At 38.5% G+C, this 16,855-nt stretch overlaps 1 protein-coding gene across 2 annotated transcripts in view; it reads right to left on the bottom strand.

Moving 5' to 3' along the window:
• The window catches only part of PTH2R (parathyroid hormone 2 receptor), a 141,754-nt gene that overhangs the window by 77,479 nt on the left and 47,420 nt on the right, over positions 1 to 16,855 (bottom strand). Inside the window, exon 1 of one of the 2 annotated variants that reach the window (XM_017889350.1) lies at positions 11,620 to 11,901. The exons of the other annotated variant lie outside the window; for it this stretch is intronic. Within the exon in view, the coding sequence (XP_017744839.1) occupies positions 11,620 to 11,694 (75 nt within the window). The 5' untranslated portion in view covers positions 11,695 to 11,901. Of the gene's footprint in view, positions 1 to 11,619; positions 11,902 to 16,855 lie in introns of those variants that run through there. 2 annotated transcript variants of the gene reach the window in all.

Here is a 16,855-nt window from a genome sequence, read left to right as displayed (position 1 = left end):
GATCCTTTACCATTATGTAATGGCCTTCTTTGTCTCTTTTGATCTTTGATGGTTTAAAGTCTGTTTTATCAGAGACTAGGATTGCAACCCCTGCTTTTTTTTGTTCTCCATTTGCTTGGTAGATCTTCCTCCATCCCTTTATTTTGAGCCTGTGCATGTCTCTGCATGTGAGATGGGTCTCCTGAATACAGCAGACTGATGGGTCTTGACTCTTTATCCAGTTTGCCAGTCTAAAACACGGATTTTTAAAAATTCATCCACTAAAGTTTTTCAGGAATTGTTTAGTTTCATGACTACAACCATGAAAAACACCAACTAAATTTTAAGTTAATTATAAATTAAGTGCAATATAGTATTTGAGCTAAAGTAAGGTCAAATATATTAAGACTACTTCATTAGCAAAAAGAAAATTGAGTGCAAAAGAAATCATGCATTAGGTAGTCCCTCACAACTTTTATAGGTTCCTGAAAATATGAGACATTTCCTTTATCCTCCTTTGATAAATATATGGTATATTTCTTCATTTATTTAATGTTTATCTTTTAAGCTTTAGTAAAGCTTTCTTTTGTCATACAGGTTCAGCATAATTCTTCAGTTCGTTTCCAGTTATTTTATTTTTGATTGCTATTACTAATAGGATATTCTTATTATGCTAAGTGGTAGTTTTTTAACACATAAGGAAGCTATTTTATTTCCTATTTTAATGTCATTCTTGGTGACATTACTGAACTCTTTTAGTTTTAATAGTTTCTAGTGAATTCTAGTGACTTTCTTATAAAAGTATTTTGCTAACATCTGTAAATAACAGAATCAACAGAATAAAGCCAAAATTGCTCATAAGGTATTTATTTTAACATAAAGTTAAAATTGATTTTTCATGTTTTGCAATGATAAGCAAGACTGATCTACTTCTGTGATATTTTGCCTTTCTTTCTCCCCTCAAGATATGGCAGACTTGCACAGTTACTCCTGGATTTTCTATTTAGCTTTTCTTATTTTATCCAGCTTATTCTAATGATGTTCACCTCCTATTAGACCATAGATTCCCACCTTTGTAGCTGGGCGTGGTGGCACATGCCTGTAATCCCAGCTACTCAGGAGGCCGAGGCAGGAGAATTGCTTTAACCCAGGAGGTGGAGGTTGCAGTGAGCCAAGATTGTGCCATTGCACTCCAGCCTGGGCTAGAGGGAAAGACTCCATCTCAAAAAAAAAAGATTCCTGTCTTTGAACAGTACTTCTCTCTTAACAAGTACTTGTGTTTTTATGACCAGCTTTATTGTAACAAACAGACCTGGAATTTTTCAAATAAATAAATCCACGTCTTTTCAACACCATTTCTTGCAAATGAACTAGATTGCCTCCAAGAGAAAAAACATCTAGCTATACCCCAGTTACAAATTTTGGCACAGGAATTTTCTCTCTCTTCTTTCTTTATACACATGCCTAGTTACTCGGCTTCCAGGATTATAGCAAAAAAGACTAATTTTACAATGTATGTAAAATGGATCCTTAATGCATTTCAAGAGATAAATAATGAAATCTAGGAAGGACATTTTGGCAGCTTTAACAAATTTCCTGAAACTAATATGAGATTCATCCATCACTACTGAATTATAAACCCCTTGTAAAAAACAAAAAAAGTACCAAAGATCAAGAGACTCTTGTTAGACCTAAAACTAAACTATTTTTTTCTTCATCCCTTCTTTCTTTTCCAGTCTTCATTGAGAGGTACATTGCATTAGTCAGGGTTCTCTAGAGGGACAGAACTAATGGAATAGATATATATATATAAAGGGGAGTTTATTAAGTATTAACTCACCAATCACGAGATTCCACAATGGGCCATCTGCAGGCTGAAGATCAAGGAAAGCCAGTCTGAGTTCCAAAACTGAAGAACTTGGAGTCCAGTGTTCAAGGGCAGGAAGCATCCAGCATGGGAGAAAGATGTAGACTGGGAGTCTAGGCCAGTCTCTCTTTTCACATTTTCTCTGCCTGTTTATAATCTAACGATGCTTGCAGCTGATTAAATTGTGACTGCCCAGCTTAAGGGTGGGTCTGCTTTTCCCAGCCCACTGACTCAAATGTTATTCCCCTTGGGCAACAGCCTTACAGACACACACAGGATCAATACTTTGTATCCTTCAATCCAATCAAGTTGACCCTCAGTATCAACCATCACATACAGAACAGCAGATAGCTTGAAAAAGTAGTTCACCTAATTTCAACATTTTAACCCTGAGCTCAGAAAAATCATAGTAAGCTTTATCATGGCTAAGCCATAGTAGGGCAAGTCAAAGTATGTGGCTTCTATTTCTGCCAAAATTTAAATAACTGATGATAATTAAGTTTGTAAGGGTGAACAAAGTTGGCCATTGGTATTATTGGTTCAATAACACGATAGATTCAAATATTTCCTACAAAGCACTTCCAGATAAATAATACAATAAATAACCATTGATTTTAAATGTTTTATATTTTCATGAGCTTTGGATTGGTCTTCCACACAAAGGTTTAACACCATCATTTTTAACACGTCTTAGCACACTCCATTTCAGGTTGAACTAAATTAGTCATTTTCTCAAATTATTTGAAAATGTTCTCCCACGCAGACTATTTTTCAAGGCAAAGGCTTCAGTAAACCAAACTCAGCACTGACTCCTCAAATAAACAACTGATTAATATCAGTAACATTTGTTAACTCATCCAGAGCCAAGGAAAACCCCTTAAAATCATTTGCTTTGTTTTTTAATTGATTATTGGTGTTGCTACAACATCCTCAACTCTATTCTTTTCAAAAGGTAAGTAGTTTTAAACCAGTTATTTTCTCTAGACACATTTCATGCCTGCTACAATCAAATATGATTTAACCCATTTATTAGTTCACCATTGGTAAATGACTTTCCTTGCTTAGCTAACAAATGACAACCTTACTTTGAACTTTACTTTTATTGCAGCCTCATTTTTTAAAAGAAGTTATGTGATGAGATATCCCATCTTAAATGTTCTAATTTTTTCTGACTGAATGCTGTGCTATCAGCTGGGAATACTGTAATGATTGCTTAATCTGGGAATGTCAACATATACTGTATTCTATTAGCACAGCTGTGGTGTCACTGAATAATAAACACGATGCTTCTCCATTTTATTTGATAGCAAAAAAAAATCCACGTACACTGTGCCTTTAGAAGCAGAATATTTAGTCCATTTTTCTCTTCTTATATTGACATGATGGGTTCTCCCTGGCAGTGAAAAAAGTAAAGTGAAAATGTAGAGCAATACATGTAGCACTTGAAATGTGTCAAGTTATGACTGAGTCACTGCAATTCAGAATGCACCAAACAGCCATGTGAAGCGGTGCTCTGTCTAAACTACTCAACTCTGTTATGTAGCATAAAAGCGCCATAGACAGTAAGTAAGTGAATGAATGTGGCTGTGTTCAAATAAAATTTTATTAACACTGAAATTTTAATTTTATTTAATCTTCACATCTACAAAATATTATCCTTTTAAAATACAATAAAATCCCCTTTTAAATGTTTTAAATCTTAGAATAGTTTTAGATTTACAGAAAAAAATTAAGTTATATGATAGTACAGAGTTCCCATAAACACTCAGTTTCCCCTTATTTAAATCTTATATTAGTAGGTATATTTGTCATAATTAATCAATCAATATTGATATATTGTTATTCACTAAGTTGGTACTTTATTTAGATTTTCTTAGTTTTTACCTAATGTCCTTTTTCTGTTCTGGGGTCTCATCAAGACACCACATCACGTTTACTTGTCATATCTCCTTAGGTTCTTCTTGGTTATGATAGTTTCTCAGGCTTTCCTCGTTTTTAATTATCTTAACAGCTTTGAGGAACACTAGTCAGAAACTTTGTATAACGTCCCACAGTTTGGTTTTTTCTATGGTTTTCTCATTATGGAACTGGGCCAATATATTTTGAAAAGGAAGACCACAGAAGTAAAGTGCCACTCACCTATCAAGAGTGCAAGCTATCAACATGACTTCACTCCTAATGTTAACCTTGGCCCTTCTTCTGATTTTTATTCAATGACTTAAAAATGTGAAAATCATTCTTAGCTCATGAGGCATAGACAAACAGATGATGGAATGAATATGGATAACAGACCATAGTTTGCCCATTTTGTTCTAGTGAATAAAATTTTGGAATAAAGTTTGAGAACTGAGGATATATCAACCCAAAATTACCTATTCTAATAGATATTCTAATAGAAAAAAACTGAAAAAAAAATTCACTATCCTCATTAGCTGACAAAGGACTCAAAAGATAATCAGAAAAAGAAATAGTGCATGGGTTATTGCTTTTACTGAACTTGGGGGAATACTATGAGGAATGTAACCATGTAGGATATATTATATCTATACATGGACAAGACTGAATACAAAAATATCACTAACTACTATTGTCACCATATATATTAAGAAAATGGGCTATGGAGTGAATGTTACCTCCACTTTTAGTTGTTTTTTGACAGAGCAGGAGCACCGTCATCTTGGACAAACACCACCACTTTAAGTTCTAGCTCCCTTTCTAACCTCACGCATTTCAAGGAAATCACTTCTCTTCTAACGACAAGCAACCAGAAAGAGCCGACAGTAAAACAAAGATAAGACAGCTTGGGCACAGAAGGAGGGGGAAAGTCTCTTGAGTAACCACCAAACTTCACACTCATACAATGAGCCCCAGTAAAACAGTGGACCCTAATCAGCATATTCCTTTCCCATTAGGTGCACTAAGATGGGGAAGCTAAAAGCAGACTTGGGGGATACACCTGCAGTTGGAGGAAGATGTATGGGAACAAACACAAAAACTATCCCTCCCAAATAAGCAAGACAAAGAGGCACAGAAGCAGTCCAAACCTGTGATAAGCTCTCCCACCCTGAACCCTTAAATACTTTTAGTCTGTCAGAGAGCATGCTCCTGACCAAAACTGGCCAGAAGCCCCTCCCAGGTTTATGCTCCAAAATAAACCTGTCTTCGACTGTTGAGCCACTTTTTGTGTTTCTTTCTTCCTTCTTCAACCCTTACAGCTTTTAGTTGTGACATTGTTCAAGGTGGCTAATTAGGTAATACAGATAAACAAATGGTTTTCAGCAAGACATAGAAAATTTCAAGAATGTAAAATAATGCATGTTCCATTTAGTCAATATTTTATATTCCATATGTCAAAATGTTCAAAACATAAAATAATGGTTAATGAAGGAATAATTAAGTATAGCTCTTGCACTATTGAAATCATAACAGAGCTCAAATTCCATTTTGAAGTAACTAACTTTATAGTTCCTGAGCACTGAATCTTTTTTACACTTAAAGTCTAATTTTTCTTTCTGTACATCAGTGACACTTGATAGTGTCAAATGCTGTCTCTGCTAAGGCTGGCTCTTGGAGTTTCTGTAATCATGACTTCTATGTAGCTGTGTCTGAAATTGCTAGAGTGGCATCACATGGGTAGAACATACTATGATAACAACACTCCAAGATGAAAGGAGGACCACTCTCTCAAGATTCAAGTGGTGGCTCTTTGTCATTTGTAATATAATTTAATGAGTTCAAATTGCCAGTCTTCTACATTGTTTATAAACATTCTCTCTCTCTGTGTGTGTGTGTATATGTGTGTGTGTGTGTGTGTGTGTGTGTGTGTGGTGGTCACTTTTTAAACAAATAAGGATGAAATAACTACATCTGTGTTTATATTTTATATGAGCAAAAAAATTATGGAGAAAGAGGTGGAAGATACACAGTATTATCTGAGTGGGATGGAGAGGAGATGGGCCTGTAGTGAGAGAGAAAGAGAATGAGTACATAAGACAGGAAAATAGTCATAGGAAAATGGAAAAAAGTGGATTGTATAATGTCAAGTGAAAATATATATAAAATTTCATTTATGACATAATTGAAAGTATGTATTAATTGAACAGGCACATAGACAAAGACTCAATAGAAATGTGGGTAGTTTTTGCTTTTGATCCCTGTTATATGTATATAGTAAAACATTATTTTAAAGCTACCACTGTTGATAACCTGAAAAAATCTGAATCTCTGGCATGATGGAACTTGAAGCCTTATACTCTTGACATATGACAAAATGAGACCCAGAATTTTGCCACTTATCTGTGGCCACCCAGCTAATTTAGAGTAAAACATGGACTACAGCCAGGTATCCTATCTTCCAGTACAGTGTCCTTACACAGCACTACCTCTGCCTTTCAAGGCTATTCTATGGCAGCTCTACTCAGTGATGGAGTTCTTTTCATGAGGAAATGAAATCAGCCAATGATTATCACTCTAGAAATAGTGTTGACCTGTTTTGGACATGAGAAATCATCAAGAAGATCGTTTCCTGCCAGCAATCGGCAATGAGGATCTGAGATTACAGAAAATCAGGCTGAAGGCCAAATTATATATCTACACATAATAGCAACAACGGTCAATGTTCTATTCATTTCTAACTAGTGTCACTCCCTCTAGGCAATACATCTGTCATGCAGCACAGCTGTGTGATCCTGGGAGATAATAACAACTGGGAAACGTAAAGTGGTAATATCCATCAGCAAGAAGGAAACAAATTTTGAGCAAAAGCAATGAGGAAGGTAGATATTAATCAAGTACTTATATTAATAAATGTAATATTATAACAGCTATCAGTGTTATGAAGAAAATGTCCAATTGCTATCAGAAAAATGTGGGTTCTGAAGGAGAAGCCATAAGAAATAAAAGGAAGAGAAAATAGCCTCGCAAAATTCTCACACACATAACACACCCCATTTAAAAGCCTTCAAGAGTTCCCACTAATGCTTAGAAATATTCTTAATCTAATAATCATTACATTAAAAAGAACTTGACTGATCTTCTAATAAAAGAAGAGGAAAGAGCTGACATATTTTGTTATCAGGTACCTTAAAGCTTTTGTTTGTATATTTTAAATTCAAGACTCACATTCTATGAGTAGATGTCACTATAATGCTTATTCTATGAGTAAGTCCTATTTTACAGTGGAGCCAATGGAGACACCAAGAGATGAAATTAACTACCTAAAGTCACATGGCTGTTTAAAAACTTAATTAGTAACCCAGAGAAAAGTCAAAAACAAAACAGAGGGGAAAGAAAGGACAAGATGGGTTCTAGCAGATGACAAAACCAACTGAAGTTCAAGACAGGAAAATAAGTGAGATGCATGAATGCTGGTTGAAAAAGTGTTTGTGGCAATAAACACAGTATAGAGATAATCAACAGTCAAGTTTCCATTTGATTCTGTCAGAGATAGTCCCTAGTTTCCACTTTGGAGAAGCTGCCTGTATTCTAGGACTTGGCATGATCTCAGCTCACTGCAACCTCTGCCTCCAGGGTTCAAGCGATCCTCCCACCTCAGCCTCCCAAGTAGCTGGGATTACAGGCATGAGCCACCACGCCCAGCTAATTTTTGCATTTTTAGTAGAGATGGTGTTTCACTACATTGGCCAGGCTGGTCTCGAACTGTGCCATTGCGCCCAGCTGTCCTCATTCTTAACTCCACCAGCAATAGTTTTGACAGTTCTGTTTATTATTACCACAATTTCCGATTAACACAGGCCTTGAGATGCAGAGTGCAGGCCTACTTGATTTGTTGATTTATCCCCTTTTATCTCTATACCCCACTCCTACTTCTCTACCTCCCATATACAAGCATTTATGTGAGACACACACACACACACACACACACAATCTTTTATCTGAATATGTTCATAAAACATATATTACTGTTTATATGCATGTATTTTAATGTATGTAAATGATATCATACCATATATCCTATTGTTTCTGTGTCACATGTTATCCTGTTTTTACGATCTTGTCCATGCTGATTTGTGCACATTTAAGCCATTGCTTTTTATTGCTGCACAATACCCCATTACAAACACCCCGATTGTCCCTAATTCTCTAACATCACAGAATTACTGTGAGAATCATTATAGACCTGGGTGAGAAATTCCTTGGGATAGAGACTCAGGGACGGAGATTGCTGGGACAGAGGACATGTGTATACAAAATGTCACTAAGCTGTGCCCAGCTGATCTCCACAATGAGGGTACCAGTAGGAGGGGTGGGCCCCAGAGGTAAAAGCCAGAGTATAAGTCATGGCTGCTTGTGTGAGTTGAGTATATTATCTAACATCTCATAGCCCCATTTTCTCATTTATAAAAATGTGAACAATTACAGTGCCCATTTCATAAAGTTACTGTGATAATTAAAAGAGAGAATCAAGTACTTAGCACAGTATTTGGTACTTGGCAAGTAGCATCACTGATTACCATTTTTCCACACCCAGAAAGAGACTTCTGATTTTTCTAGTAGGCTCTGAATCTTTATACTGTACGGTCAATAGTAGGAATTCTAAGACGTGGCCATTTTTTCACAGCAGGGGACTCCTCTGATGGGCAACCTTTCCCCCAGGGTTCTCCATTGAGTTGGACAAAACTTTGTCAGATTCGCTTGCTGGTCTGAGGTTACCCCTGTCCAATCCTTCTCCTTCTCCCTTTCAACTTTCACAAGCATTACCTCCTCCCCTAATAAATCTCTGGCACCCCAATTCCGTCTCACAGTCTGTTACCAGGAGGATCCACTAACACAGTAAAAAAAAATACTGAACGTGTTTATCTAGTGGTCCTCATTACCATGTGATAATCTGACTATAGAAAATGCATTGTTGGGCTCTGTAATGATGTATGAATGCATAGGTTTTGAACTGTGCATTGAGACAAAAGTATATCTTTACCAACCAGAAACCACAGAGACCCTTAAAACAGTTGATGAGCGCTAGTCTATATCATCTATTTTGTGGTGTGATCCAATGTTTACTGAATACTAAATATTTACTCTACACAAGCTCATTCTGCCTGTGAGTTCCCTTTGGTTTTCTATCAATATATTACAATTTTTTTTCAAATATCTGTGTTAGCTACCAAAATATTCATCATTAACTGGGCACGCTAAAAAAAATTAACAAAGCCAGGCTCATTTTTCATAAATACCTTGTCTCTCGCCGGGGGCGGTGGCTCAAGCCTGTAATCCCAGCACTTTGGGAGGCCAAGACGGGCGGATCACGAGGTCAGGAGATCGAGACCATCCTGGCTAACACGGTGAAACCCCGTCTCTACTAAAATACAAAAAAACTAGCCGGGCGAGGTGGCGGCGCCTGTAGTCCCAGCTACTCGGGAGGCTGAGACAGGAGAATGGCGTGAACCTGGGAGGCAGAGCTTGCAGTGAGCTGAGATCTGGCCACTGCACTCCAGCCTGGGTGACAGAGCGAGACTCCGTCTCAAAAAAAAAAAAAAAAAAAAAAAAAACCTTGTCTCTCATACTTAAGCTAATAATATCAGCAACTGATATTTGAAGTAAACAATACCCAGAATATATTTAGTCTCTATTATACTCCAGGTTAACTAATGGAATTTCAGAGTAGAAAATGACGTAACCTAAAGTAATAAGCCAAGAATTATAGAATTAAAAGAATCTTAGGCCAATATGACTCTTTTGAAGATGAAGAAACTGAAGGTCAGAAAATGTATCAGTTTGTCGATATAAATCACTTGAATTTAACCTCCAGATTTTGTTTAAAATGTCAAAAATTTGGCAAATGTAATATAATACCACAAACTGTCATTTTATGCAATTCATAATCTATAGCTATAAATGGAAATCCATGTAAAGCAATGATTCTCAACCAGGAGTGATTTTGCCTTCCAAAATATGTATAGCAACATCTAGAGACATTTTTGGTTGTCTCAGTTAGGGGGAGGGGTGCTACTAGCATCTAGTGGATGTAAGAGACAGGGATGGCGCTAAATACCCTGCAATATACAAGACAACACCCCCGCCCCCACCAAAACAAAGAATTATTATATATAGCCCAAAACGTCAATAATGCCAAGGTTGGGAAACCCTGGTTTAAAGTTATGGAAAAAGTATTCAGTGTCCTGATTGTTTTGTTGAAAGCAAAAGAAAATATTCTGCCCACAATCCCATGGTGATTTCTTTTTTCTTTCTTTTCTTTTCTTTTCTTTTCTTTCTTTCCTTCCTTCAAGACAGGGTCTCATTTTGTGGCCAGGCTGGGGTGCAGTGGCATGATCATAGCTCAGAGCAGCCTCGAACTCCCGGGCTCAAGAGATCCTCCCATCTCCCAAAGGTCTGGGATTACAGGCATGAGCCACCACACCAAGCCTTTTTTTCGTATTGAACTAAATAATACCTCCCCATTTCCTTATAAAAAGTAATCTAGAACACTAAATAAAATAAATGGCTAGTTGCCTCTTAGGTATAAGAAGATGCCATTTTTAAGTATATTATCTAAATATCTTACAAGATAGAAATGTAGGAAGTATAGTAGAGATTACCAGAGTTCTATAAGGGTCATGGAAATTTATCACCAAATTTTTTTCCATGCATTCATATTCCTTCTGGTAACTTGATGAATTTTTTCAGGTTTAAGTGTACCTTACTTTCAGGTATCCATTGCTAATATTATTAGTCAATGTATGACACACAAATTGCTTATTAACAAAATTTATTTATCAACAAAATAAATCTACATGAAGCATCTTGGTCATGTTAAGTAAAGCCCACTTTTAGCATGGCACCTTCTAGAAACCCCCTTTAGTTTTAATGTCTCCGGTTATGCCTATAACAGACAGGTTTTTAAAACTGCACTTTTAGAATAATTGAAATTTAAATTAGTCATCTGAAAGCTGAGAACACAGTATTAAGTTTAGACAGTATCAATACACAAATCACTGCTTTACATTCTCACGGTGAAATAACTTTTTTACTGGGCCTTCATTTCATGGTCTAGGTGCACCCCCTACCGAACCGGAGAGAAATACCTTGATTCAGTTTAAATTCACAGGGCTCTTGAACTGCATAACATCCACCACAAAACGCATCTCTCTAGCTCATCTGAAAAGCTGACTGTAAACCCTACATTTGATTTGACTCAAAAAAAAGTGCGTCTGAACTGTGCCTTGCACATTAAAGAGGCTTCATTGTGAAAGATCGCCCAGAAAATCTCTAAATGATTAGAGATTAAGCCACCGCTTCTTAGCATTAACAAATGAGCTGTATTTTGGTATTTTTATTCTGTCTCCTAACTTGAATGGTATGTGATTCTGTATCACAGACAGCCAATTATTCTTTCAGATAGTGGTCACAATCGATCCTGTAAGTTTAAATTCTCAAAAGCGATGGTAAATTACCAGACAAAAGCCGTTTCGATTAATTAAATGGGGACCACGGAGTTTAAGAAAAGTTTCTTCACCTTCCCAGCCTCACACTCCTGATCCACGACTCCGCTCTTCTGAAATATCCCCTTACTTTGCGGATGCCAGGATGCTGGTCTAAACAGTGCCGGCCCCAGAACATTACTCCGCTAAAGCAGATCTTTGAAGCTCCACTAATTGCCTGCCAGCACCTGCCGGGTGCGCCTCGGTGCGTGCCGGGGCGTGTGTGGATGTGTGAACATGAATGAGCTCTTGCGCGCACCTGGCCTCCGTGTTGCTAAAGCCCAATCGCCGCCGGAGGCTCCGCGAAAACAGGTGTCGCGGAGCACTGGCTCTTACCTGGGCTCTGGCCAGGAGGCAGCTGGCGAGCATCAGCCAACCCCAGACGTGGAGTAACGCCCCCAATCCGGCCATGCCCGGAACGGCTGTAGAGAAAAGCAGGGACCCTCCTCCAGAGCCCGGGAGAAGCTTCCAAGTAACCAACTTGGCTGGGCCTGGGCAAACTTGTGGTCAGTAACGATGCACAGCTGGGGTGGTCGGGCCCGGGCCACCGGCCGAGGTGCTTGGGGTCTTGTCACCGGAGCCACGCGCTTCTCAGAGCCCGCGTCCTGCTGCGCCGCGATTCGAGAGGTTCGTCTTGTCTTCCGGAGAGACTGGCCCGAGTCCTGCACTTGACTCGCAGCCCCGCGCCACCTGCCGCGGGAAGGGGGCGGCTCCCGCGCCAGGCGGATCCGGGTGCGCCCCGTGCGGCTGCGCTCGCTCTCCTCCTCGCGTCCCGCAGCCCCGGGGGCGGAGGGCAAAGGATCCCACGGCGCTGCTGCCGCCACCCCTGATTCACAATGCTTCTGCTTCCCTCCACTCCGTCCCGGCTTCCAGGGCCCTGTCTCTAGGGGCCCTCTGGGTCTTCGGGGAGTGGTCCAGAAGTTCCCTACTGTCCTGCGTGCGCTGACCATCGGCCCTAGGACAGTCACAGGATGACTAACGGCTCCCAAGGCCAGGTGGGCCCTGCGTCTGGGCTGTTCGCCGGACAGTCCTAAAACCCTCTAAAATGCACTGATTAATTTTCTCCTAACCATTATAATACTGGGTGTGTGTTAAGTAGAAATAATATATGTATTTCTTGTGGTTTAAAAGTTCTTTGTGTGGTATTGTGCTTTGAATTCTGGCATTTAAAAAAGACAACTAATATTCTTTTTTTTTTCCTTTTTTTTGTTTTGTTTTGTTTTGTTTTGTTTTGTTTGAGATGGAGTCTCCCTCTGTCGCCCAGGCTGGAGTGCAGTGACACGATCTTGGCTCACTGCAACCTCCACCTCCTGGGTTCAAGCGATTCTTCTGCTTCAGCCTCCCCGAGTAGCTGATACTACAGGCACGCCACCACGCCCAGCTATTTTTTTTATTTTTATGTATTTATTTTTTTAAGGAGAGACGAGGTTTCTCCATGTTGGCCAGGTTGGTCTCGAACCCTTGACCTCAGGTGATCCGCCCACCTCTGCCTCCCAAAGTGCTGGGATTACAGGCGTGAGTCAACGCGTCGGTCTAATATTCTTTAACACTTTGTGTGTGGCTGGGTAAGCACCTTGATTTGGGACAAAGCCTATTCCTATATTTTCCTCAGAAGCATAATTATCAAGATGCCAGAGAATGCTTTAGACACTGAGTCTCCCAGGATCTGAGACTGTTGGAAAAAGGCGATTCCCATAGGTGAGGACCAATAATTCACAATAATCTGAGATTTCTCACAGATTGACTTCATTTGCTGCCAAAATGAAAACTGGGTTTGCTTATAAAATTTATAGATTATTGATTGCCAGCCAGCTCTAAAACATTTAAAGGGGTGACATATTTCCATTTCTACATGTCTGAAAATGTTCACTCCTATCTCTATTTTAATAGTGTTGTTTATATCATGTATATGTATTATGAACAATTTCATGTGCTTTTTTGAAATAGCAGAACCTAAATTATACAACATACATACCTTGGCACATGCCTGCAGAATTACCAAATAAAGTTTACTTTCCACTGATTTCATCACCGATTTAAAGTTTTTGTTTTGAGCTTTTGTTTTTTGTGTGTTCTTTTGGGGCAGGTGTTGAAACTCTTTTCAAAATAGAACCCTCTATAGTTGCTATTATCTAAAATCTTCAATTTGATTACATGATTTAGAATTGTTACATGTTACATTACCCTATTCAATCAAGAAAATAATGATAATGGTAGTAATACTGATATACACATTTTTAAGTGCTACTACATTCAGTTACTATTCTAAGTACTTTCCATGAAATTAATCTTTAACTCTGTGAGGTAAGTATTATCGTTATCCATATTAATAGATGAGGAAATAGACACTTAAGTATTTGTCCAAGGTCCAGATATTCCATCATTGTGGCACTGCTCGTCATCCATTCTATTTGTGCAATAATATTACTACAACTTTTTATCATGTTCCTTAGGACTCACAAAACCAGGAACGCTTTTCCATGCAGTTTTTCTTTTCATTTCATTGTTCTATCTCCCAAAATTGAGAATAATTTACTGTGCATAATAGCATGGGTTCTGGGCCAAGAAAAATGTCATGCTCCACTTTAGGAGTCTGGCAGTGTCTGAGAACATTTTTGGTTGTGTCACAGTTTTGATATGTCACACATGCTACTGGCTTGTGGTAGGAAGAGGCTATGGATGCTGCTAAACATCCCACAATTCATAGGACAGCCCCTCAAATCAGAGAAATATCTGGCCCAAAATGTCAATAGTGCCAAGGTTGAGAAACCCTGCATTACAGCACAAAGGGTACCCAAGACTACTGCTCTTTGTTAACTAGACGTTCAATCAAATAAGTTCTATACCTTGGAACTTAAAACCAATTTTTGTTAAATGTATGCTATTCAAGTGGTCCATTCATACTAACAGGTACAAATCCACAGTTCAAGACTGAAAGTATTGAAAGCCTTGATTTGACTGTGGTAATTGAAAAATGTTAGGTAAAGTGAAAAAATATACAAATTGCTGTGATATCCAGATATTTGTGGCTCTTGTCATAAAATATGTAATTGCTTATATCATGGGTAAATTAGGAATAATTAATTAAGATTATTTACAAGCTAACAACTTTAAAACAAACCTTTATGCAAAGCTGATGAAATGACTTACCTGCCAAATTGCTGCAAATGAAATCTTGTCAAGCCTTAAATCAATGAAAGGCAGGTGACAGGTCTTATCATCCAATTACAAATGAAAAATGGAATTTTGATGATAAAGAGACTCAATTCTGAGCAAATCACAGTCAAAATGACATTTTCTGCTTATTTCTGGCAATGTTTTGCTTTGGATTTTTGCTGGTGTTTATTTATTTGTTAGTTAGTTTTTGTCTTTTGCAGGACCACCTGTCACATGCTGGTCAAGGCATCAGAATCAGCTGCTAGGTTTTACCTCAGGTCATTACTGAATCTCTAATGATTATTCTTGAACATGTGTTTGTATGTAAATCATTGAATATTATCTTGATATAAAATTTTAATGAAATTTTGTTAAAATATATGCTCAAATTTAAGGCTAATTGTGAACATTTACAAATAGAACACATGGCCTTGGTGAAGTGTTTCCCTACTCTCTTGTCTTGGTTGTTACTATTTTTCAAAGTCTTGACAATTTAGCAAAGATGGACATATCATTATTGTTTTAATTTTAGTATATTTTAAGTTTGACTATTTTAGACATTCATTGGCCAATTGTATTACAGCCTTTTAAAATCTCTTGTTCTTGCCTCTTGAAGGAAGAAAGGCTTTGAATTCTGGCCCTGCCACGTGCTAGCTGCGTAACCCTGAGCAAATTACATACTGGCCTCTCTTTGTCTTAATCTCCTCAATTGTAAGATGGGAGAAATGAGACAACCTCCTTTACTCAGCTCCGGATATTATAACAAAATACCATAAACTGGGTGGCTTATAAACAACAGAGATTTATTTCTCACAGTCTGGAGGCTGGAAAGTCCAAGATCAAGGTGCTGGCAGGTTCCGTGTCTGATAAAAGCCTGCTTCCTCATTGACCACTGCTCTCTTCTCATTGCAACCTCAAATGGCAGAAGGGATGAGGGATTTTTCTGAGGTCCCTTTTATAAGGGCACTAATCTCAGAGCCCTCGTGACCAAATCACCTCTCAAAGTCTCTGCCTAGTAAACCATCACCCTAAGGACTAGAACTTCAATATGTGTATTTTGGGGGAACATAAACATTCAGCCCACTGTACTCCCTCAAAATTTTGTTGGAAAAGTTAAGCGAGTAAACAAACATAAAGTCCAGGGAAATGCTCAATAAGTATTAGCTAGTATCATTAGCATTGTTTGGTGAAGATGAATATTATTATTATTATTGTGATCTTAGTCTGTGAATGGGCCAAGGGCTGTGGTAAGTTTGGAGTATTCCCTATTTATGTAGAAAAGCACTGTCTATATTTACAATATAAAATATTTTTCTGACATAAATACCAAAATGTTTTCAACTTTGTTTTGGCCTAATTTATAATATCTTGGTCAGTGCAGAGGTTTTTTTTAAATTTATGTATCTAAATCTAGCAATCTTTTCTTTTATAATTTCTTCCTTAGCTTTTATGGAAGAAAGGAATTGCATACTAAAAAATAGAAAATCTTTTCATCAGATCTTTTACTAAGTTCTTTTCTACCGTTTCATAATTTTACATTTAATGTTTTAAAGTATCAATTTTTTAGGTAATATAACAATTTCTCCAAGTACCTAACCAGTTAATGCAACATCACTTATTAAAGAGAATCCATCTTTTTATTGGAAAAGATATTTTGAAGGGAGGTGGAGGACAAAAGTTTGCTAATGCCTCTGAAATCACAACTTTAGCTCCATGTAAGGCTGCTCTGATAGAAGAGGCTTAGAAATCAAAGTAGGGTTTGCAATCGATTGAATAGAGCATCTCTCCAGTTTATCCAGGGTGGAATACCATTCATCAAACTCAGATGTGAAACACCTCCATCAAATGCTTGGCAATCTTTCCTCTGAGTGCCTGACTGTTAAATTTGGAAAGCTGAAGAACTTAGGCCTCTGAAGCTCAGTCCTGAGGGTTTTCTCGCTGGAACTCAGGAAGTAGGCAGATAACAACAGAAGTCTGGCCATTCAAACACAGGTACTTCTTGGGGTACATCTGAAGAGAAAAGGTACTCCCCAAGGCGAGGGTTTTTGTCTTGAGTCCAAACTGATGTGCAGTGGCTCGTGTGCAAGTGTCTTCCTCTCTGTTTAATTAGGAAAGGTTGTTATTACTAATAACAACTTGCCTTGGCCGGGCGCGGTGGCTCAAGCCTGTAATCCCAGCACTTTGGGAGGCCGAGACGGGCGGATCACGAGGTCAGGAGATGGAGACCATCCTGGCTAACAGGGTGAAACCCCGTCTCTACTAAAAAATACAAAAAAACTAGCCGGGCGCGGTGGCGGGCCCCTGTAGTCCCAGCTACCCGGAGGCTGAGGCAGGAGAATGGCGTAAACCCGGGAGGCGGAGCTTGCAGTGAGCTGAGATCTGGCCACTGCACTCCAGCCTGGGCGACAGAGCAAGA

The sequence above is a fragment of the Rhinopithecus bieti genome, unplaced genomic scaffold, assembly GCF_001698545.2.
Source record: "Rhinopithecus bieti isolate Rb0 unplaced genomic scaffold, ASM169854v2 scaffold_17939, whole genome shotgun sequence".
Taxonomy (NCBI): Eukaryota; Metazoa; Chordata; class Mammalia; order Primates; family Cercopithecidae; genus Rhinopithecus; species Rhinopithecus bieti.
The sequence above is the reverse complement of the archived record's forward strand: the minus strand, read 5'-3'. Positions and strand labels throughout refer to the sequence as shown.